Source organism: Mustelus asterias, chromosome 8 (genome assembly GCF_964213995.1).
Source record: "Mustelus asterias chromosome 8, sMusAst1.hap1.1, whole genome shotgun sequence".
Lineage (NCBI taxonomy): Eukaryota > Metazoa > Chordata > Chondrichthyes > Carcharhiniformes > Triakidae > Mustelus > Mustelus asterias.
The window spans coordinates 11,369,987-11,392,748 of NC_135808.1; the positions used below are offsets into that span (position 1 = coordinate 11,369,987).

General features: G+C 49.4%; 1 protein-coding gene across 1 annotated transcript; it reads left to right on the top strand.

Moving 5' to 3' along the window:
* Positions 1-20,075: 20,075 nt before the first annotated feature.
* On the top strand, positions 20,076-20,972 carry LOC144497656 (putative G-protein coupled receptor 139). Its single transcript, XM_078219098.1, has one exon. It carries the CDS (start codon positions 20,076-20,078, stop codon positions 20,970-20,972), a length of 897 nt encoding a protein of 298 aa, XP_078075224.1.
* The last annotated feature ends 1,790 nt before the right edge of the window (positions 20,973-22,762 follow it).

Below are 22,762 nucleotides of genomic sequence, written 5' to 3' on the forward strand. Positions count from 1 at the left end.
GGCTGATTGCTGGTGGGGAGGGCAGGGAGAGGGTGCTGAGAAAAGTGAGGGTGCGGGTTGGCCTTTCCACGGTGCTCCCTGTTGCAAAGTTAGAATTTGGTGTTTGTGAAATTGTAAACAAATTGTAAATTACTCAGTGGGGGCGGGGGTGGGGGGGGGACATGTGGGGGGTGGGGGACGGCGGGCAGAAGCATTGCATGGTCCCGTTAATAGATGGCGCTTTTTCTGTACTTCGAGATTTTAAAAAATTCAAGTGCATGGAGAGCCCAAAATGAGACATTTATATCGAAAGGCCAAGCAGCAGTGTTACCAAGACAACAGGTTTTTGAATTCAGCGAATCAATTTCAATCAGGCACACAGATAAAACACAACCTATTAAATTTAAATCTGATGGATTGACAACCTAGGACAAATCCTATTGGGGGAAATATTGACATGTCATCACGGGCATAAAAGAAGGGGCAGTGGGACAAAGAAGAGAGAGCAACTGCCAACTGCCAGAGTTAACAACTCTCTGCTCAGCTCTCTCTTTCTCTCTCTCTCTCTTTCTCTCCCTCCCTCTCTCGAGAGAGAATTGTTTGCATTTTTAGCTTCAACTGTGTCTTAAAGAAAGCGCCATCGAGATAGCAAAGGTATCAAAGAAGAACAACGTTATCAACAGAAGAATCAACAGAGAAGGCCCAGAATATTACAGAAGATGCCAAACCTGGTTGTAATTTTGAGAGTGACTAAATTCTGTTTTGTTCATGAGTGGGAATTGTATTTATCTGACTTGCAACCATTATAATCTTGCTTATTTGGGAATATTTAATAGTTTCGTTAATTTGTTCAATGTCAGTTCATAAATAAATTGTTACGTGTTGATGTTAGACTGAGTGTCAGGGATTTATTTTTATTTAACCATGAGAAGTTGCTGAAGAGCAGATCATACCACTTCACACGCACCTTTTACAGATTATCGGGCGAGGTACTCCTCTTTGAATGTTTCTGTGTTAGTTCAGAGAGGGGGGATTGACCTCTGCTTTACAGCATCCCCCAGGGGGAGAGACACATCAGAGCTGTCTCAGGGAGCCCCTGACCCATTGAAAACAAAATAACAAATGAAACAATTATGTCTGGGCAGCGTCTGTGATGATAGTGTAACATGCCGAGAGATGTGTACAGAAATGTTGTTTTCGTATGTTAAGGGGACTGTTTTAAAGTTCAGTTCCTTACTGCAGGTAGTCGGTATGTCTTGAAGGATTACAGCTCGGATACTGCGAGAGCAGGATAATTACACATTTTAGCTATGTGGTGCTTACTTACGAAAGACGTAACAGACATTTGTTTACAAAGGCACATGGTCCCTCTGGTTTACATTAAAGGAGTAGAAGGTGCTTTAGATTGAGAGGATCATGTGATACTGTGGTTAATTGAAGCAGCTAGTAATGTAGCAAAGGAAAAAAACACAGCTTTCAGTTCTGGCTGGGGTTTATTTAAAGACAGAGGACTAAAATATTTGTGTGACTTAAAATCACTCTCTGAAAACTTTGAGACTGATAGCAAGTATACTTAGGGTTGCCAACTGTATTTAAAGTTGTTCTTGAGACAATAAGAAGAATGTTGCTTATTTGGAACTGAAATAATGTTAAGTTAGCAATCAGAGCTGCTTCTTTTACGTGTTGTTCAATGGGTAATATTTAAGCAGCTTCATTGATTAGAGTTATCGTTAAACTGTGGTGACTAATCGAGTTTTTTTCCGATAAAAGGGGTAAAGTGATTCGGATATCAACTCTCAATCAAGCATCAAAAACTTTCTTGCTGCTCTTTCTTCCTTTATTATTGTTTGCAAAGGCCATGATAAATTCTCCCTCAGTGTACCCGAGCAGGCGCCGGAGTGTGGCAACCAGACAATTTTCACAGTAACTTCATTGTGGTATTAATGTAAGCCTACTTGTGACAATCTGGATAAGAGATGTGTAATAATGCGTGCTCAGACTGCATCACCCAAGTATTTATTAACAAGGAAAAGCTTGCACAGAGGCTTGCAGCCTCCTCCCCCTCCACCCCCAGCAGCTATGGGAGTGGCCCACCGGCTGCCCCAGTTCCTACATGTCTTCTAGGTGCCTTCTAGATGTCTGGGCTGATAAAATTCCTGGCACTGTATCCCAATACCTGTGACATTAATAAATCAAAAGAATTCGAAATCAAATCAACTGTGTCCATCCTCTAACTATACGGCCCTCTGCTAGCACTACATTCCTCTTAACTGCTTGAATGGCTTCCTGTACCATGGTGTCCTGGTCAACTATCCATCGATGAACAAATCCAAAGTTGAGAGAGACGGATCTCTGGAAGTTTAGAGAGTCAGTGGATATTGGGGAATGAGATGGGAAGTAGAGTAGAGGAAGGAAATCATGCTGATTGCATTCAATGGTGGAGCAGCAGGCTGGTGGGGCCATATAGTCTACTCATGCTCCTATTTCTTATGATCTGATGACGTTGTATTCTCCTATTTCTTTCAAGAAATAACAATATTATTCAGTCGGATGTGACCACTACATTGGGAGATTTACAATAATGTTTTAAGACTCACTCTGTTGAATCTGTCACCAGAGAAACCCATTGAAACAAACGGTTAACAATGGCCTGAATTTTTCACCTGTCGGGAGGTCAACAGGCCCAGAAGCGGCTACGAATCCAGCAAGTGTGAAACTGGCTCTGTGTGAGGCTGATTGCTGCCGGGGAGGGCAGGTTGAGGTTGGTTGCTGAGAAAAGGGAAGGTGCGGCCTGGTCTTTCCAGTGTGCTACCTCAGGGAGACAGACACTGCAGAGCTTTCCGGGGAGCCCCTGACCCATTGAAAAATAATATATAGTTCATTAATGAGTCACAATTAGGCTGCAATGAAGTTGCTGTGAAAAATCTCCTCGTTGCCATACTCCAGCGCCTGGTCGGGTACACTGAAGGAGAATTTCGTAAGGCCAATGCATGTAACCAGCAAATCTTTCGGACTGTGGGAGTAAACCAGAGAATTTGGAGGAAGCCCAGGTAGACATGGATGGAACATGCAGAATCCGCACAGTCACCCAAACCGGGAATCGAACCTAGGTCCCTGGCGCTGTGAGGCAGCAGTGCTATCCACTGTGCGACTGAAAAATTATGCCTGGGCAGCTTATGTTATAATAGTGTAATATTCCTATTGATATATACATATATATTGTTTTTGTATGTTAACGGGACTGTTTTAATGTTCAGTTACTTACCACAGGTAGTTAGTTTGTCCTGAGGGAATACAGTTCAGATGCTGGGAGAGCAAGATAATTATTCATTTCAGCCATGTCATATCTACTTAGGAGACAGTTAACAAACTTTAGTTTACAAAAATAAAAGGTCCTCTGGGGTTTTAATTAAAGGAAAGAAGGTCGGTTTAGATTGACAGGTTCATGTGATACTGTGGCCAATGGAAGCTGCTCGGTCCATAAGCAAAGGCAAAACCAGCTTTCAGTTCTGGCTGGGGTTTGTTTAAAGACAGAGAGATAGAAGCTTCAACGCAACTCAAAATCTCTCTCTGAAAGCTTCGAGACTGACTACACTCTTATAGCAAATATACGTTTGGTTGCTAACTGTATTTGAAGTTATTTTTGAGTCTGTAAGAAGAATGCTGCTTATTTGGAAGTGAAATATTGATAAAGTAGAAATTAGAGTTGTTTCTTTTCAATGTTGTTCCATGGATAATATTTCAGCCGCCTCATTGTTAGAGTTATAGTTAAACTATGGTGTTAAATAAAGTTTGTTTTATTCTGAAAAATGTAAAGTGGTTCGAACACCAACTCTCAGTCAAGCATCAAAACACTGCTTGCTGTTCTTTCTCCTTTTATTATTGTTTTATTGCCTCCTCTGGATAAGGGATGTGTCACGGTGCAAGCTCAGGCCTCATCACACCAGCATTTATTAACAAGGAAAAGCTTGCACAGAGGCTTGCACCCTCCACCCCCTCCACCCCAGCACCTATGGGAGCAGCCCACTGGCAGCCCCGGATCCTACATATCTGCTATGTGCCTTCGACATGTCTTCTTCCGTGGGGTGATTACCCACTATCTGTCCCAATTGGTCACTCCAGTCAGGTGACGCTCTTCTGCACTCAAAGGAATAATTACCACATGATGTTACTGTTGCAAAACTGCCAGAACCTTACGTAACAAGTTCAGACGTGCGTGAAATTAGAAAAGGAAACTTTGGACATGCATCCTGGTGAAACAGTATTTGGCACTGCTGCCTCATAGCTCCAGGGACCCGGGTATGGTTCCAGGCTTGGGTCACTGTCTGCGTGGAGTTTGCCTGCTCTCCCCGTGACTGCAAGGATTCCTCCGGGTGCTCCGGTTTCCTCCCACAGTCCGAAAGATCTGCTGGTTCGATGCATTGGCCATGACAAATTCTCCCTCAGTGTACCCAAGTAGGCGCTGGAGTGTGGTGACTCGGGGATTTTCCCAGTGATTTCATTGCAGTGTTAATGTAAGCCTACCTGTGACACAAATAAGTAGATAAACGTTTGTGCGATGTTTTGATCGATGGATGCGCGTGAGAGTCAGACGTGTGCCCACCAGCAGTCAAGAAGATCATTTAAATTAATTATCCATCAATTGATTAGAATTTTACATTGTCCTTCTGACTTTGCAGCGGGCGGATGTTCCGATTGACAAGATGGCTTTTATTCATCAATGTGTCTGGGGACTGAGGTCTGTGTATGATCATGTGTTCGTGCCCTGGAGCAGAATCCCAAATTACATCAGGAAGCCAGATTAGACCCCAGCAACTTTTCTGTTTTGGCATTAATGTGAGGTTTGTGTGCTTCACTCCAGGAGTATTTCCACCAACAAATTAGGGACTCCAAACACATTCCATCGACTACCATCAACACAGTTAAAATATAGGTCACCTCCTCCGACTAACTTGGAGCGACCCCACTGGTGAATGCATTACAGAAACTGTCATTCATATATCACTGTTCTCATCCAAAAATACCCCGTGGAAGATCGTGACACTTTATGTGATAACAGACTCTGAGGCAAAGGGCCAAATACACCACACTGCATATTAAATGGGAGACGCGACCAAGTCAAATTCCACGGATTTCTCAGCAAGCCACCCAGATGTCAGTGACCGCTGTGAGTCACAACATCTCGTGAAAACTCTGTCTCCCTCAGGACGGGATTCGACCCTTTACTTTTAAAGATCTAGATCTCTGAGTTCCCACAAAAGCCACACCGACTCGGACTGTCTCAGCCTTCCGATGGTTTCAGGGGTGCGATGAGTGACAAGAATGTATTTCTTTAATACATCCGTGTACCAGGACAACTAGATCTTTACTCTCCCACTCCAAGGTCCTCTGCAGCCCAGATGAGATATCCCGAACCCGAGCACCAGGCAGGCAACACAACCTTCGGGATTCTCAATACTGGTCACAGAGAACAGTGTCAATGCCCCCGAGCTATCCTATTCCCCAATTACGACTACATTTCTTTTTCCTCCCACCGCTTGAACTGCCCTCTGTTCCACAGTGCCGTGGTCAGTTTGTTCCTCCTCTCTGCAGTACGCATTCCCATCCACACAGGGAGCAAGAATCTCAAACCCGTTGGACAAGTTCAGGGACTGAGGCTCCTGCAACCCTACCTCCTGGATCCCTCTACCTGCCTCACTCGCAGCCACACCCTCCTGTCCCTGACCACTGGCCGCATTGAAGGTATTTAATCTAAGGGGTGTGACTGCCTCCTGGAACACAGTGTCCAGGTATCTCTCCCCCCTCCCTGATGTGCCGCAGTGTTCGAAGCTCAGAATCCAGCTCATCCACTCTGAGCTGGAGTTCCTCAAGCAACCAACACTTACTACAGACGTGCTCCATGGGAACCACAATGGGGTCCACCAGCTCCCACATCATGCATGAACAGCACATCACCTGACCCTCCATCTCTATTTTAATGTTTAATTTGGGTTATATATTTTTAAATTATATATCTCTGGATTATCTCAGTCTCAATGAAATTTCTAACCAGTAATTTAAATGGACTTTCCAATTTAGCACAGCTCCCTGTTAGCCAATCAAATCACAGTAATCCTGAGATGTCACTTTTATGTTTTTTTAGTCCTAACTCACTCTCAGTTTCATTGAATCACGAGTAACACTTCCTTACCAATCAGCACTCTCCCTTTGGCCTCCGCTGTCTGTTTCACCCAACTCCCTGTTTCCATCCAGCTCCAAAAGCACTTCTCACAGCCAGGCAGCACTTACCTTGCAGACCATGATACAGTAAAATAAAGTTGGTTTATTAGTCACCAGTAAGGCTTACATTAACACTGCAATGAAGTTACTGTGAAATTCCCCTTGTCGCCACACCCCAGCGCCTGTTCGGGTCAATGCACCCTAACCAGCACATCTTTCAGACAGTGGGAGGATACCGGAACACGCGGAGGAAACACATGCAGACACGGGGAGAACATGCAGACTCTGCACAGACAGTGACACAAGCCAATGTGCCGCCCATTGTGCCATCGTGCGGCCCTTGAGTGAAGGATGCTATAACTGTAACACGATCAGCAATGAACAGTTTCGGATGAAGTTTATGGAATGATATGGATGTAAGATCAGCCCTGAATTCCTTTAAGTTTAAAGTTTAATTTATTTATTAGTGTCACAAGGAGGCTTACATTAACACTGCAATGAAGTTACTGTGAAAATCGCCTAGTCGCCACACTCCAGCGCGATGTTCTGGCTCTGAGGGAGAATTCAGCATGGCCAATGTACCTAACCCTCACGTCTTTCAGACTGTGGGAGAAACACAGAGAACCCAGAGAAAACCCACGCAGACACCGGGAGAAAGTGGAGACCCCACACTGACAGTGACCAAAACTGGGAATCGAACCCATGTCCCTGGCATTCTGAGTCAGCAGTGCTAACCATTGTGCCACCGTGCCACCCATGTTGCAGAAATTGTTATGAACATTGTTCTCATGTTTTATGCTAATATTTCAGTGGTAATGCTTTAGATGTGGGATGAGTAAAGTTGAACTGTAGAAAATGAGGAAGTGGCACGGTGGTTAGCGCCAGATTCCGGAGAAATCCTTGGAACTTGTCTTGTCCCATTTGCCATTCCATGTGCAGTGTGATGTGCTTGACCACCACATCCTGGTTAATTCTAATTCCTGTTGGCAAATCAATGGCAGATGCTGCATAATTTGGATAAATGTGAGGTTATTCACAAGACGTGCTGGTTAATGTGCATTGACCCGAACAGGCGCTGGAGTGTGGCGACAAGGGGAATTTCACAGTAGCAGATTGCTACTTGTAAATTGGGAGAGGGGAGCGCGCAGCGGGACCTGGGCGTCCTTGTGCGCCAGTCGTTGAAGGTAAGCATGCAGGTGCAGCAGGCGGTAAAGAAGACAAATGGTATGTTGGCCTTCATTGCGAGAGGTTTCGAGTACAGGAGCAGGGATGTGTTGTTGCAATTTGACAGCGCCTTGGTGAGGCCTGATGCGCTATCAATAAGGCGAAAGACTACCGGTGTGCCAATACAACTGTAGGCTTTTATTCACAACAGAATCAGGAGCACATCCCAACAGGTAACCGACCTGGACTGAACAAGGGGGAGGAGACAGCCACCTTTATACTCGGTGCCGAGGGGAGGAACCAAACTGGAAGGGGGTGTGTCCAGGTATGACAAACACACACAACGGTGGTCCATATCGGACAAAGGCACAACTGAGGTCCACCACATTCACCCCTCCCTTTAAAAAAAACAACACGGGGGTGAAGCGGAAACAATATTGCAAGTCCAGACGAACCGGTGGCTTGATCCACCGTCGCGATCGTTGTAGTGTAGGTCGCAGAGTCGTCCGAGCATGGAGCGATGTCGGGCCAGGCTCCGTACAGTGAGCGTCGAGAGAAGGCGCCAAGTGGTGTGAAGCGGTCCGATCCGTCGTCCCGTCCAGTCGTCGGGTACTGCGTGGCGACGGCTCTGGCGACTCAAGCGAACTGTACATAGGGGTGAGAGGAGTGAGCTGCGGCCCTGGTGGCGTATGGAGAACAGTGGGAACCGGAGCTGGGGGGTGGGGGGCCGCAACGGGCTCTGGGCGCACTACATTGGAGACAGGGACTGAAGGGGAGAGGGGCATAGCTGTCTCCAAGTGGACAACACCAGGAACAGTGGGACGGAAGGACGTGGTGGCCTCAGGGGCACCCGCGGGTGCCAAGTCACGGACAGAGACCGTGTCCTCCCGCCCATCAGCGTACGCTACATAAGCGTATTGAGGATTAGCGTGGAGCAATTGGACCTCCTCGACCAAGGGATCTGCCTTATGGGTCCGGACATGCTTCCGAAGCAGAACGGGCCCCGGGGACATCAGCCAATCCGGGAGAGAAGTACCCAAAGAGGACTTCCTGGGAAACGAAAACATCCACTCGTGAGGGGTCGTATTGGTCGCTGTGCACAAGAGTGACCTAATTGAATGTAATGCGTCCGGAAGGACGCCTTGCCAATGGCTGACTGGAAGGCTCCGAGACCGTAGCGCTAATAGAACAGCCTTCCAGACGGTTGCGTTCTCCCGCTCTACTTGATCATTACCCCTGGGGTTATAGCTAGTGGTGCGGCTGGAGGCAATGCCTTTGGCGAGCAGGTACTGCCTCAGCTCGTCACTCATGAAAGAGGACCCACGATCGTTATGAACATAGGATGGGAAGCCGAACAGGGTGAAGAGCGTGTTCAGGGTCTGGTTCACTGTAGCCGTGGTCATGTCCGGGCAGGGGTAGGCAAAAGGGAAACGCGAGTATTCATCAATGATATTCAGGAAATAAACATTGCTGTTATAGGAGGGGAGGAGGCCTTTAAAATCAATGCTAAGGCGCTCAAACGCGTGAGTGGCCTTCACCAGGTGCACCCTACCTGGCCGGTAGAACTGCTGGGACTGTAGCTGGTCCAGTTGGGCGCTGGCACATGATTCACAGAACAGGGCATCTGGGGGCTTATTGAGCTTCCCGGGCCGGTACATGATGTCATATCTGTGATGCGCGTTATCGTACATGAGGCTTGATGCTCAGGAAATAAAGGCTTTTATTTGCTGTAACGAAGCAGCTAACAATTATATACATGATCCGAGACTGAGGTGTCCCAGCCAGAGCAGGGACCTTTATACCTCTCCCAGGAGCCAGAGCCCGACTGGGATGTACCACAACACTACAATACAAAGGTGTAACAACCCCACCCTGACCCCAACAGCAACAAGTAGCACAACCCATCCCTAACCCAACAGCAACATATGTACATACTGGCCAGACCCTGGGTCAGTACTATCCAGTGGGAACCAACAATGGTTCACCACATTCACCCCTCCTCTGAGAACAAAGGCCGGCGGGGACAAAAACAGAATAAAATGTCATCAGTCTATACGTTCAGACGGTCAGGGGGACCGCACCGTCGTTGTGACCTCCTCAATACCGGCGGTGACACCGGAGTAGGCACTTGCGGTGGCGTTCTCCCCAAGGCGATGTCCAGCTGTTCCTCCACGGACACACGGGCCGGTTGACCCTGAGGTGACGGAAGTCCATGGAGTCCCGACACGCCCTGAAGTGGCGACCATCCTCTGGACTCAGGCAAGCTGTACACGGGAGTAAAAGGGTTAAGCAATGGTCCCGATGCTGCCCGCGCCGTGTCCGGGGGAGAAACAAGAGTTCAGGGGTTTGTAACAGGGGATATTGGAGCGACAGGGGTTGCTACATCCCCTGCTGGCGCCAGGTCTCGGATCGAGACCGTGTCCTCTCGCCCGTCAGGGTATGCCACATAGGCATACTGAGGGTTGGCGTGGAGGAGATGGACCTGTTCGACCAACGGGTCGTACTTGCGGGCCCTTACATGTCGCCGCAGGAGGACGGGTCCTGAGTACGTCAACCAAGACGGTAATGAGGTCCCCGAGGAAGACTTCCGAGGGAATGAAAACATCCTCTCATGGGGAGTAGCATTGGTTGCCGTACACAGGAGTGAGCGAATAGAATGGAGCGCATCAGGGAGCACCTCTTGCCAACGGGAGACTGGAAGGCTTTTTGACTTCAACGCCAGTAAGACAGCCTTCCAGACTGTAGCATTCTCACGTTCCACCTGTCCGTTACCCCAAGGGTTGTAGCTCGTGGTCCTACTAGAGGCAATCCCGTATGAGAGCAGGAATTGCCTCAAGTCATCGCTCACGAACGACGAGCCCCTGTCGCTGTGAATGTAGCCGGGGTACCCGAACAGGGTAAAGAGATCCCGGAATGCCTTGATAACCGTGGCAGCGGATGTATCAGAGCAGGGAAAAACAAAAGGGAACCGAGAGTACTCGTCAATGATGTTGAGGAAGTACACATTCCGATCTGTTGAGGGAAGGGGGCCCTTAAAATCGACACTCAGTCTCTCGAAGGGACGAGTGGCCTTGACTAAATGTGCCTGGTCAGGTCGGTAAAAGTGCGGTTTGCATTCCGCGCAAACCCGACAGCTTCTTGTTATGGACCTGACGTCCTAAACCGAGTAGGGCAAATTGCGGGCTTTTATAAAGTGGTAGAGCCGAGTGACCCCAGGATGGCATAGGTCATTATGGAGAGCCTGCAAACGGTCCTCCTGTATACTGGCGCATGTTCCACGCGAGAGGGCATCCGAGGGCTCATTGAGTTTCCCTGGACGATACATGATGTCATAGTTTTAGGTGGAGAGTTCAATTCTCCACCGCAAGATCTTGTCATTCTTGATCTTGCCCCTGTTATTAAACATGAACGCCACGGACCGCTGGTCCGTGATCAGGGTGAACCGTTTTCCCGCCAAGTTATGGCGCCAGTGCCTGACGGCCTCCACAATGGCCTGGGCCTCCTTTTCGACCGCTGAATGCCGGATTTCGGGGCCTTGGAGGGTGTGTGAAAAAAATGCGACGGGCCTGCCCGCCTGGTTAAGTGTGGCGGCTAGGGCGAAATCAGATGCATCGCTCTCCACCTGAAAGGGGATGGACTCATCAACAGCGTGCATCGTAGCTTTCGCGATGTCGGCTTTTAATTTATCGAAGGCCAATCGGGCCTCTGGCGTTAGGGGAAAAGTAGTGGACTTAATGAGCGGACGGGCTTTGTCCGCGTAATTGGGAACCCACTGCGCATAATAAGAGAAGAGGCCTAATGATCTTCTCAGTGCTTTTGCACGAGTGGGCAAGGGAAGTTCAGAAAGCGGGCGCAGACGGTCTGAATCAGGGCCAATGACCCCGTTTTCCACCACGTATCCTAGGATGGCTAAACGGCGCGTACGGAACACACACTTCTCCCTGTTGTAGGTCAGGTTCAGGCGAGATGCAGTGCGTAGGAAATTCAGAGATTCGTGTCGTGGTCCTGCTGGTCATGGCCGCAGATGGTGACGTTATCCAGGTACGGGAAGGTAGCCCGCAGCCCGTTCTGGTCCACCATTCGGTCCATGGCACGCTGGAAGACCGAGACCCCATTGGTGACACCAAAGGGAACCCTGAGAAAGTGATACAAGCGACCATCCGCCTCAAAAGCCGTGTATTGTCGGTCCTCTGGGCGAATGGGGAGTTGGTGGTAGGCAGACTTGAGGTCTCTGGTGGAGAACACCCAGTACTGCGCAATCTGATTGACCATATCAGATATGCGTGGGAGGGGATACGCATCCAGCTGCATGTATCGATTAATGGTCTGACTATAGTCAATGACCATCCGGGGTTTGTTTCCACTCTTGACCACCACGACCTGCGCCCTCCACGGACTAGCGCTGGGTTGTATGATCCTTTCTTTGAGGAGCCGCTGAACCTCTGATCGAATGAAGATCCGATCCTCAGTGCTGTAGCGCCTACTTTTAGTCGCAATGGGCTTGCAGCCTGGCACAAGATTCTGGAACAGGGAGGGTGTGGTGATCTTCAGCATCGAGAGCTACAGGCATTGGGCAATTTGGAGGCTGCCGTTCTCCCACTGACAGTGAAGGGAGTGGCCCACCGTACTGTAGGGTTACACTCCTCAAGTGGACCATGAAGTTTAGTCCGAGAAGTATTGGCGCGCAAAGGTACGGCAACACGAGGAGCTTGAAACGCTCGTAAACTGTGCCTTGCACGGTCAAAGTTACCACGCAACTCCCTAGCACGGTGACAGACCGGGATCTCGTTGCTATAGAAATTGTCTGTTTGGCAGGTTGAATCCGGAGTCCACACCACTTCACAGTGTCTGGGTGGATAAAGCTCTCAGTGCTCCCGCTGTCAAACAGACAATAAATCAAGTGGTCATTTACCTGCATGTTCATCATAGATTTGTCAAGTCTATGAGGCTGGGCCTGGTCCAGGATAATCGACGCCACCGTTGGTTCATGAGCGCCACTGCAGGCAGCTGAAATCGACGAGGAGGACCACTGCTGGTCGTTCGCGGTCGGTGCCGACCAACATGGCCGCTCCCATAGGTCGCACATGGGTGATGGCGCCAAACTCAGCGACCCCTGGTGGTCACACACCTCCGACTCCGTCGACCGTAATGGCGTCGTCCTGGCCTCGCACGTGGACGAACCCCTCGATGATTTGGACGACGAAGAGCCGGGCTCTAAAGAATCGCAGGCACACTTTCGAATAGTGCCCCTTCTTACCGCAGGCGGAGCACAACACAGCCTTAGCAGGACATCGTTGCCGAGTATGCTTCGCTCCCCCACAGAAGTAACACCGCGGGCCGCCCGGTGCTGCTGCCATCGTTTGGCCCGAGTGTGAGCACGCCGCTACGCAGCATTTCGAACCCGAGGGACGAGGAGGGATTGGCTACTGCTCCTGCCACGTTGTCTCCACGTGGTCTTCAGGATACAATACTAGGCTTTTGGAGGCCGTCTCCAGCATCTCCGCTAGCTCGATTGCCTGAGGAAGGTCAAGGTTACCTTTCTCCAGTAGTTTAAGTCGAATGTACGACGATCCGACTCCCGCCACAAACGCATCTCGGGCGAGGTCGTTCATACTCTGCTCAGCCGACACAGATTTGCAGTTACAGCCCCTGGCTAGCTATAGGAGCTCGTTCGCATATTCCTCCATCGTTGCGCCAGACTGCCGTCGTCGAGTGGCTAAGAGGTAACGAGCGTGTATTTCATTGGGCGGTTTGATATAACGCTTCTTCAGAAGCTCGAGGGCCTTTGTGTAATCGGTGGCCGCACGGATCGCGAGGTAGACAGTGTCGCTTACCCTCGCATGGAGGACCCAGAGTCTGTCATCATCTGTGGTGACCGCTGCGGAGGCTGCCAGGTTGTCTTCGAAACACTTCAGCCAGTGGTCGAAGGTGTTAGAGGCGCCCACCGCACGTGGATCTAGTGTAAGGCATTCCGGCTTCAGTATCTGCTCCATACTCTCTTTTTTTTTCGACGAGAGTTAACAACAGCAAATAAAATTGATGCGCGTTATCATACACGAGGCTTGATGCTCAGGAAATAAAGGCTTTTATTTGCTGTAATGAAGCAGCTAACTATTATATACATGATCCCAGACTGAATGGGTCCCAGCCAGAGCAGGGACCTTTATACCTCTCCCAGGAGCCGGAGCCCGACTGGGATGTACCACAACACTACAATACAAAGGTGTAATTTTTATGAAGATGTGACTAGGGCGGTTGATGGAGGAGAACCGGTGGATGCGGTGTTTTTGGATTTCCAAAAGGCGTTTGATAAGGTGCCCCATAAAAGGCTGCTGAAGAAGATTAGGGCACACGGAGTTGGGGGTAGTGTGTTAAAGTGGATTGGGGACTGGCTATCCGACAGGAAGCAAAGAGTCGGAATAAATGGGTGTTTTTCCGGTTGGAGGAAGGTAACTAGTGGCGTGCCGCAGGGATCGGTACTCGGGCCGCAACTGTTTACCATTTATATAGATGATCTGGAGGAGGGGACGGAGTGTAGGGTAACGAAGTTTGCAGACGACACAAAGGTAAGTGGAAAAGTGAATCGTGTGGAGGACGGAGAAGATCTGCAGAGAGATTTGGACAGGCTGAGTGAGTGGGCGAGGATATGGCAAATGGAGTATAACGTTGAGAAATGCGAGGTTATACACTTTGGAGGAAATAATAACAAATGGGATTACTATCTCAATGGAAACAAATTAAAACATGCTACCGTGCAAAGGGACCTGGGGGTCCTTGTGCATGAGACGCAAAAGCCCAGTCTGCAGGTACAACAGGTGATCAAGAAGGCAAATGGGATGTTGGCCTATATTGCGAGGGGGATAGAATATAAAAGCAGGGATGTCTTGATGCACCTGTACAGGGCATTGGTGAGGCCGCAGCTGGAATACTGTGTGCAGTATTGGTCCCCTTATATGAGGAAGGATATATTGGCATTGGAGGGAGTGCAGAGAAGGTTCACCAGGTTGATACCGGAGATGAGGGGTTTGGATTATGAGGAGAGGCTGAGGAGATTGGGTTTGTACTCGTTGGAGTTTAGAAGGATGAGGGGGGATCTTATGGAGACTTATAAGATAATGCGGGGGCTGGATAGGGTGGAGGCCGAGAGATTCTTTCCACTTAGTAAGGAAGTTAAAACTAGAGGACACAGCCTCAAAATAAAGGGGGGTCGGTTTAAGACAGAGTTGAGGAGGAACTTCTTCTCCCAGAGGGTGGTGAATCTCTGGAATTCTCTGCCCACTGAGGTGGCGGAGGCTACCTCGCTGAATATGTTTGAAGCGCAGATGGATGGATTCCTGATCGGAAAGGGAATTAAGGGTTATGGGGATCAGGCGGGTAAGTGGTACTGATCCACGTCAGATCAGCCATGATCTTATTGAATGGCGGGGCAGGCTCGAGGGGCTAGATGGGCTACTCCTGCTCCTATTTCTTATGTTCTTATGTTCTTATGTAACAACCCCACCCTAACCCCAACAGCAACAAGTAGCACAACCCATCCCTAACCCAACAGCAACATCTGTACATACTTGTAGTACTGGCCAGACCCTGCGTCAGTACTATCCAGTGGGATCCAACGATGGTTCACCACAATCTGTAGGTGGAGAGCTCAATCCTCCACCGCAAGATCTTGTCATTCTTCATCTTGCCCTTTTGCCTGGTGTTAAACAGGAAGGCAATGGACCGCTGGTCCGTAATTAAGGTGAACCGTTGGCCCGCAAGATAATGGCGGCAGTGCCGGACGGCTTCCACGATGGCCTGGGCCTCCTTCTCGACCGAGGAGTGTCGAATCTCAGGGCCTTGTTAGGTCCGGGAACAGAAGGCCACCGGACGGCCCCTCTGGTTAAGGGTGGCGGCTAGGGCAAAGTCAGACACATCACTTTCCACTTGGAATGGGATGGATTCATCCACAGCATGCATCGCGGCCTTCGCGATGTCCGCTTTGATGTCGTCGAAGGCCCGACGGGCCTCCTCCGCCAGGGGAAAAGAGGTCAATTTTAGAAGCGGATGGACTTTATCCGCGTAACGGGGAACCCACTGGGCATATTAAGAGAAGAAACCCAGGCATCTCCTCAGTGCTTTGAGGGTAGTCGGGAGGGGAAGCTGCATAAGGGGACGCATACGGGCTGGGTCGGGACCAAGGACACTATTTTCTATCACGTACCCAAGGATGGCGAGGCGGCGTGTCTGAAAAACACACTTCGCCTCATTATATGTCAGGTTCAGGAGAGTGGCCGTACGGAGGAATTTTTGTAGGTTGGCATCATGGTCCTGCAGGTCATGGCCGCAGATGGTGACGTTATCCAGATACGGGAAAGTGGCCTGTAGTCCATGCTGGTCCACCATTTGATCCATGGCCCGCTGGAAGACTGAGAACCCATTGGTGACACCAAAGGGGACTCGGAGGAACTGGTAGAGGCGACCGTGCGCCTCAAAGGCAGTATATGGGCGATCCTCCGAGTGGATAGGGAGCTGGTGGTAAGCCGATTTTAAATCGATCGTCGAGAAAACCCTACAGTGCGTGATGCGGTTGACTATGTCCGCGATGCGGGGAAGAGGGTACGCATCTAGTTGCGTATATCTGTTTATGGTCTGGCTGTCGTCAATCACCATGCGGTGTTTCTCCCCCGATTTAACTACGACCACCTGCGCCCTCCAGGGGTTGGTGCTGGCCTGAATGATCCCTTCCTTGAGCAAACTTCGTACTTCAGACCGAATGAAGGCCCGTTCTTCCGCACTTTAGCGCCTACTTTTCGTGGCTATAGGCCTGCAATCCAGGGTGAGATTATCGAATAAGGGGGGGGGGGTAATCTTGAGGGTCGAGAGACTGCAGGTGGTGCGCGAGGGGTGCTGCAGTGACGGCGCCTTGCAGACGGAGAGCGGGGAATCAGGGCCATCATACTGCAGGGTGACGCTCCTATGATGGGTGAGGAAATCTAACCCCAGCAGTACAGCTGCACAGAGTCGCGGCAGCACGAGGAGCCGAAAACGCTCGTAGACTGTGCCCTGTACCGTCAGCGTCACCAAACAGCACTCGAGGACCTCCACTGAGTGGGAATTCGAAGCCATGGAGATGGTCTGGCTCTAGGGTCGCACGGGAAGGGCATATTGACGCACTGTGCGAGGGTGTATAAAACTTTCTGTGCTCCCACAGCCGAACAGGCAGTTTTCTGCATGGTCATTTACTTTGATCTCCATTATTGACTTGGAGAGTTGATGAGGCTGCGACTGGTCCAGGCAAATCGATGCCACCGTCGAATCCAGGAAGAATCCATCTTCGTCCGCGTCTGATGACGTCACGGATAAAGCTTCCTGCTCGGCATGTCTTGATGACAGCCTCAAAGATGGCGATTCCCGCTCATCCGGTGACCGCATCAAAGATGGTGACTCCCACACTTCCGGTGACCGCATTAAAGATGGCGATTCGTGCACAGCCGCCACCTGCATTAAAGATGGCTGCGCCCGCGGAACACACGTGGCGCCACGAGACTTCGGAATCGGCAGACTTTAACGCATCCTGAGCAGCTCGCATCCTTCGCCGGGCAGCGACGCCGAGGGTGTTCGGATAGGCCACAAAAGTAACATTTGGGCCCTGCCGGAACAGCCGTCGTCGTGGAGCCATCGATGGAACGGGATGCGGGATAGGACCCGAGGTTGTGAGAGGCCGCTTCTAGCGTTTCAGCCATCGTGGCCGTTTTTCGGTGGTCCAGGCCATCTTGTTCAAGCAGACGCTGCCGGATATAGGTAGACTCAATGCCCGCAACGTAGGCGTCTCGGATCAGGTCCTCCGTGTTCTGAGCTGCTGTAACAGCCTGACAGTCACAAGCTCGAGCTTGGACCCGCAAGGCGCGCAGAAATTGGGTGCATGATTCTCCTGGCTGCTGCTTGCGGGTAGTTAGGAGATGTCTGGCGTAGACCACGTTAGGGCTCTTTCGAAACTGTCCTTTTAGGAGTTCTATAGCATCCGCGTATGGAGCAGCGACCTGGAAGATACCGTAGACGGCTTCGCTTACCCGGGCGCGGAGCACGTGGAGCTTAACATCGTCGGAGTCGATGGCCATAGCGGCGTCGACGAATGCTTCGAATCAGTCCAGCCAATGGTCAAATTTATCAGAGGCCCCGACCTCTTGAGGGTCTAATGTTAACTTTAGAAACTGCTCCATGTTGGTCAACTGTTGTGAATAAAATTGATGCGCTATCAATCAGGCGAAAGGCTACTTGTGTGCCAATACAACTGTAGGCTTTTATTCATAACAGAATCAGGAGCAGATCCCAACAAATAACCAACCTGGACTGAACAAGGGGGAGGAGACAGCCACCTTTATACTAGGTGCCGAGGGGAGGAACCGAACCGGGCGGGATGTGTCCAGGTATGACAAACACACAACGGTGGTCCATATAGGACAAAGGCACAACTGAGGTCCACCACAAGGCCATATCTCGAATATTGTGTGCAGTTTTGGACTCTGTTTCTGAGAAAGGATATTATTGCTCTCGAGCGAGTGCAGCGAAGGTTTGCCAGGCTGATTCCGGGGATGGCAGGACTGATGTATGAGGAGAGATTGACGAGGTGAGGACTGTTTTTGCTAGAGTTCAGACGCATGAGGGGGGGATCTCATCGAGACTTTTAAAATTCTAACAGGACGAGACAGGGTAGATGCAGAAAGGATGTTCCCGATGGTGGGGGAGTCCGGAACCAGGGGTCACAGTCTGAGCATTCGGGGTAGACCATTTAGGACGGAGATGAAGAGACATTTCTTCACCCAAAGAGTGGTGAGCCTGTGGAATTAATTTCCACAGGAAGTAGCTGATGCCAAAACATTGAATGTATACAAGATGCGACTGGATATCGCACTTGGGGTGATTGGGGTCAAAGGTTATGGGGAGAAAGCAGGATTAGGCTATTGAGTTGGACAATCAGCCATGATCGTGATGAATAGTGGAGCAGGCTCGATGGGCCAAATGGCCTCCTAGTGCTCTTATCTCCTCTGTTTCTGTGTTAAAATGTAATGCACATGTACCTCTTGTTAAATCTGAATATTGGAGTATAAGTTAGATATTGTAGATTGTTTGACTTTGCAGACTACTGAATTTTACCTTGTTTGATTCAAACCGTTGCTTATTCTCCGAGCGGGTAAATAGCATTTCAAACTTTTGTCTACTCTAAGCAGAACGCTACTGGTCACGAACTGGACCATGGGAAAATCGAGTCTGGAGTTCACTCATGGACATACTCAGCGCAGAAAGAGAGCGATTGATCTCCTCACAGCCAGTACCGAGCAGGAGAGTCAAGTCAATGCCTGTCTTATTTGAAATACAGTGAGTAGCAGAATACTGAAAAGCCTGGATAGAGTGGACGTGGGGGACATGATTCAATTATTAGGAGAGACTGGGATCCGAGGGCACAGCCTCAGAGCAAAGCCCTTTAGAACCGAGATGAGGAGGAATTTCTTCAGCCAGAGGATGGTGAATCTGTGGAATTCATCGCCACAGAAGGATGCGTGGATGAAGGGTCATTGAGTGTATTTAAGACAGAGATAGATAGGTTCTTGATTGGTAAGTGGACCAATGGTTCCGCGAGAATGGGGTTGAGAAACCTATCAGCCATGATTGAATGGTGAAGCGGACTCGATAGGCTGAATGGCCTGTTTCTGCTCCTTGTGGTATTATGGTCTAAACGGCCATTAGATTGGGAGGAATATCGAGAGAACGTAATTCTCTAAAGCACCCTGATGGTGTAGAGACGCTGTGATGCGCAACAGGCTAAAGGCCAGGGGAATAGTGAACCTGCCACTCTCCTAATTAGTGTTACTGGTGATGAAATTATCCCCTGATTGGAAAATCATTTCATTAATGATGTTTGCTGGATTGTCTGTGTCGCCGCTGGCAGCTGTTAGGTAACTTCACTGAGCCATTGGAGGATTGGTTCAGGTATAAATCTGTGTGCTGCTTCCAATGCATTACGCACAGCGCCAGTTGGAGGCTTGCTCTCGGGAAGTTTCAATAATCTCCGTGTAAAATGGGAACAACCAAATCTGTCGACATCACTGTGATTGGTTATCCAATTCTTGTCATTATCAGTATCCCTGGTGAGTAACAGTAAACAACGATTTATTTTAGAAAGCCCTGGTTTCGATGGGTTGCTTTTTCCGTTCCCCTTGCTGTCTGTCACACTTTCTGGTGACAGTTTAGGCAAGAACAGAATCGTAACTTTCCTTATTTGCATGGATCTGCGGATCTGAGACAGTGTTTTCAGAGGATGTTGTGATTCACAGTGGACACTGACATCTGGGTGGGTTGATGAGAAAGCCATGTAATCTGTCTTGGTCGCATCTGCCATTTAATGTGCAGTGTGGTGAGCTTGACCACAGTTTGCCTGTTAACTCACATGTACCTCATGTTAATTATGTTAGTGTGGTGGTGGCACGTGGCACAGTGGTTCGCTCTGTCAGGGACCCGGGTTCAATTCCCGGCTTGGGTCACAATGTGTGTGGAGTCTGCACATTCTCCGTCGTGTCTGCATGGGTTCCCTCCGGATGCTCTGGTTTCCTCCCACAGTCTGAAAGACGCATTGCTTAGGTGCTTGGCCGTGCTAATTTCTCCCTCAGTGTACCCGAACAGGCACTGGAGTGTGGTGACGAGGAGTGTTTTTTTTCCAATTTCTTACAGCTAACCTGATGGCGATTGTGGTCCTGTCCCGGGGAAGGTGCGGCCTCTCCAAAGGGATCACCTGTTATATGATCACCATGGCGATAGCCGATCTCCTAGTCTGCATTTTCAACGTCACGCTGGTCGGAATCTTTCGCTATAATTTCCCGTATTCATTCCTAATCTACACCAGTGTCTGTCGTGTTTCTGCTTTCATGCAAGTATCCAGCGTCCAATTCTCCGTCTGGTCCACAACATTATTTACTCTTGACCGTTTCGTAGCCATTTGTTGTCCAAAACTAAAATTAAAATACTGCACCAGGAGAACTGCCACTGTGATTCTAGCGGCCGTGAGTGTACTCAGTTTTGTCATGAATATTCCAGTCTATTTCCGTTATGAGCCCTACTCTGTTGTTGCCAATGTGCAGTGGGGCTGCCGCACAGTGAAAGGGTATTATTCCTCACCAGCATGGATAGCTTACAAGTGGGTCGCTAATCTCTCAGTTCCACTATTGCCATTCCCCTTGTTGCTGCTGTTGAATTCTCTCACCGTCCGGCACATCTTGGTGGCCAGTAGGTCTCGCAGGGCCCTGAAGGCTCACGGCCCTGGGGAGGGCAGCAGCGACCCCGTGATGAAGAACAGAAGAACTACTATCGTCCTGCTCTTCACTGTCTCCGGTAGCTTTATGATTCTTTGGATGCCAATCGTAATACTTGACCTCCTGTTCGACTTCACTGAGATCTCTACCTTGGAAGGTGCCAGTTCGCTTCACTTGACAATGAGAATCACACTCCTGATGATGTATTCCAGCACCTGTACGAACACATTCATTTATATATTGACCCAGAGGAGGTTCCGGGAAGAGATTCTGAAAATGGTGAAATACCCTTTGGTTCCCCTGTTTAAATTCCTGATGCATTCTTAGAATAATGAAAAGCCTGGAGAGAGTGGAAGTGGGGAAGATGCTTCCATTAGTCGGAGAGATTGGGATCCCCGTGCACAGCCTCAGAGTAGAGGGTCGACCCTTTAGAAATGGGATGAGGAGGAATTTCTTCAGCCCGATGCTGTGGAATTGATTGCCATAGAAGACTGTCGGGGGTGGATCATTTATATTCGTTATTTGGATGAGAATTTAGGAGGCATTGTGAGAAAATTTGCAAATGACACCAAGACTGGTGCATAGTGGATAGTGAAGAAGGTTATCTTGGATTGCAATGGGATCTTGATCAATTAGGCCAGTGGGCTGACGAATGGCATATGGTGTTTAATTTAGATAAATGCGAGGGAATGTTTGTTCACAGATCGAACCAGGGCCGACTTCCTCAGTTAATGGTTGGGCGTTGGGGAGAGTTATAGAACAAAGTGATCTAGGGGTACAGGTTTATAGCTCCTTGCAAGTGGAGTCACAGGTGGACAGAGTGGTGAAGAAGGCATTGGGCATGCTTGGTTTCATTGGTCAGAACATTGAATACAGCAGCTGGGATGTCTTGTTGAAGTTGTACAAGACATTGGTAAGGCCACACTTGGAACATTGTATGCAGCTCTGGTCACCCTGTTATAGAAAGGATATTATTAAACCAGAAATAGTGCAGAAAATATTTACGAGGATGCTCATGGGACTTGATAGTTTGAGTTATAAGGAGAGATTGGATAGTCAGTGACTTTTTTCTCTGAAGTGTAGGAGGCTTATTGGTGGTCTTCTCGAAGCCTGTAAAATAATGAGGGACGTAGATCAGCTAGATTGTCAATATGTTTTCCCAAATATGGGTGAGTCTAAAACTCGAGGGCATTGGTTTAGGTTGAGAGGGAAGAGATGCAAAAGGGTCCAGAGGGGCAATGTTTTCACTCAGAGGGTGGTGAATGTCCGGAACAAGCTGTCAGAAGTAGTAGTAGAGGCGCTGCAATTTTGTCTTTTAAAAAGTTTAAAGAGTTACATTGCTACGATGGCTCCAGAAGGAAATGGGCCAAATGCGGGCAATTGACTCGCATCATGGTTTAAAAAGGGGTGGCATGGACAAGTTGGGCCAAAGGGCCTGTTTCCATGATGCCAACCACTATGTTTCTATGGGCCCGATTTTACCATTGAATTGCGCCCGTTTTCGGGCGCAGAACTTGGTAAAGTCGGGGGTGAGATGAGCAGCGTAATCCATGCCCGTCCCCGTGCCGTTTCCCTCTCTGCCAAGACCCGAAAATGGCCACGATTTGGACATTTGCATGCATTTAAATTGACTTAATGGGCTGCACACCCAACCTCACCGGCACTTCCGCCTTTACCACGAGGTTCTCCCAACAGATTCGGCGTGAAATACACATGCTCCATAAAAGTCCAATTTGGGTGCTCCAGTGAGTGAGGAGGTAAGTGCCGAGTGACCGATGGCTCTCGGATCGTCTGGGTGGCAGGGGGTGGGGGGATAAGGGTCTCAGTAATGTTGTGGGGGTGGATCAATGTCTTTAGGGGCCGGGGGAGGCATTATCTGGCGCGGGAGGGACGTGGCAGGGGAGCGGCATTCTATCCTTTTTTCTGCGCGTGTGCATGAGGAGGCACCGATCGAAGCTGCAGGGTTTCGGGCGCGTTAAGCCCCGCCCACAGCCTTGTGCAGCGCGATTGGGAATCGCTGATACTTTTTAGGCAGAGTGCGTGTGGAGGCACTTGAGAACAAGTCTAAAAGTCAGAGCTGAGACACTCCCAGCTTCAAGTCCACCCAACACTTAGAA

Coding starts and splice junctions, on each gene's coding strand:
- LOC144497656 (XM_078219098.1), top strand. CDS start 20,076: ATGGCGATTGTGGTCCTGTCCCGGGGAAGGTGCGGCCTCTCCAAAGGG.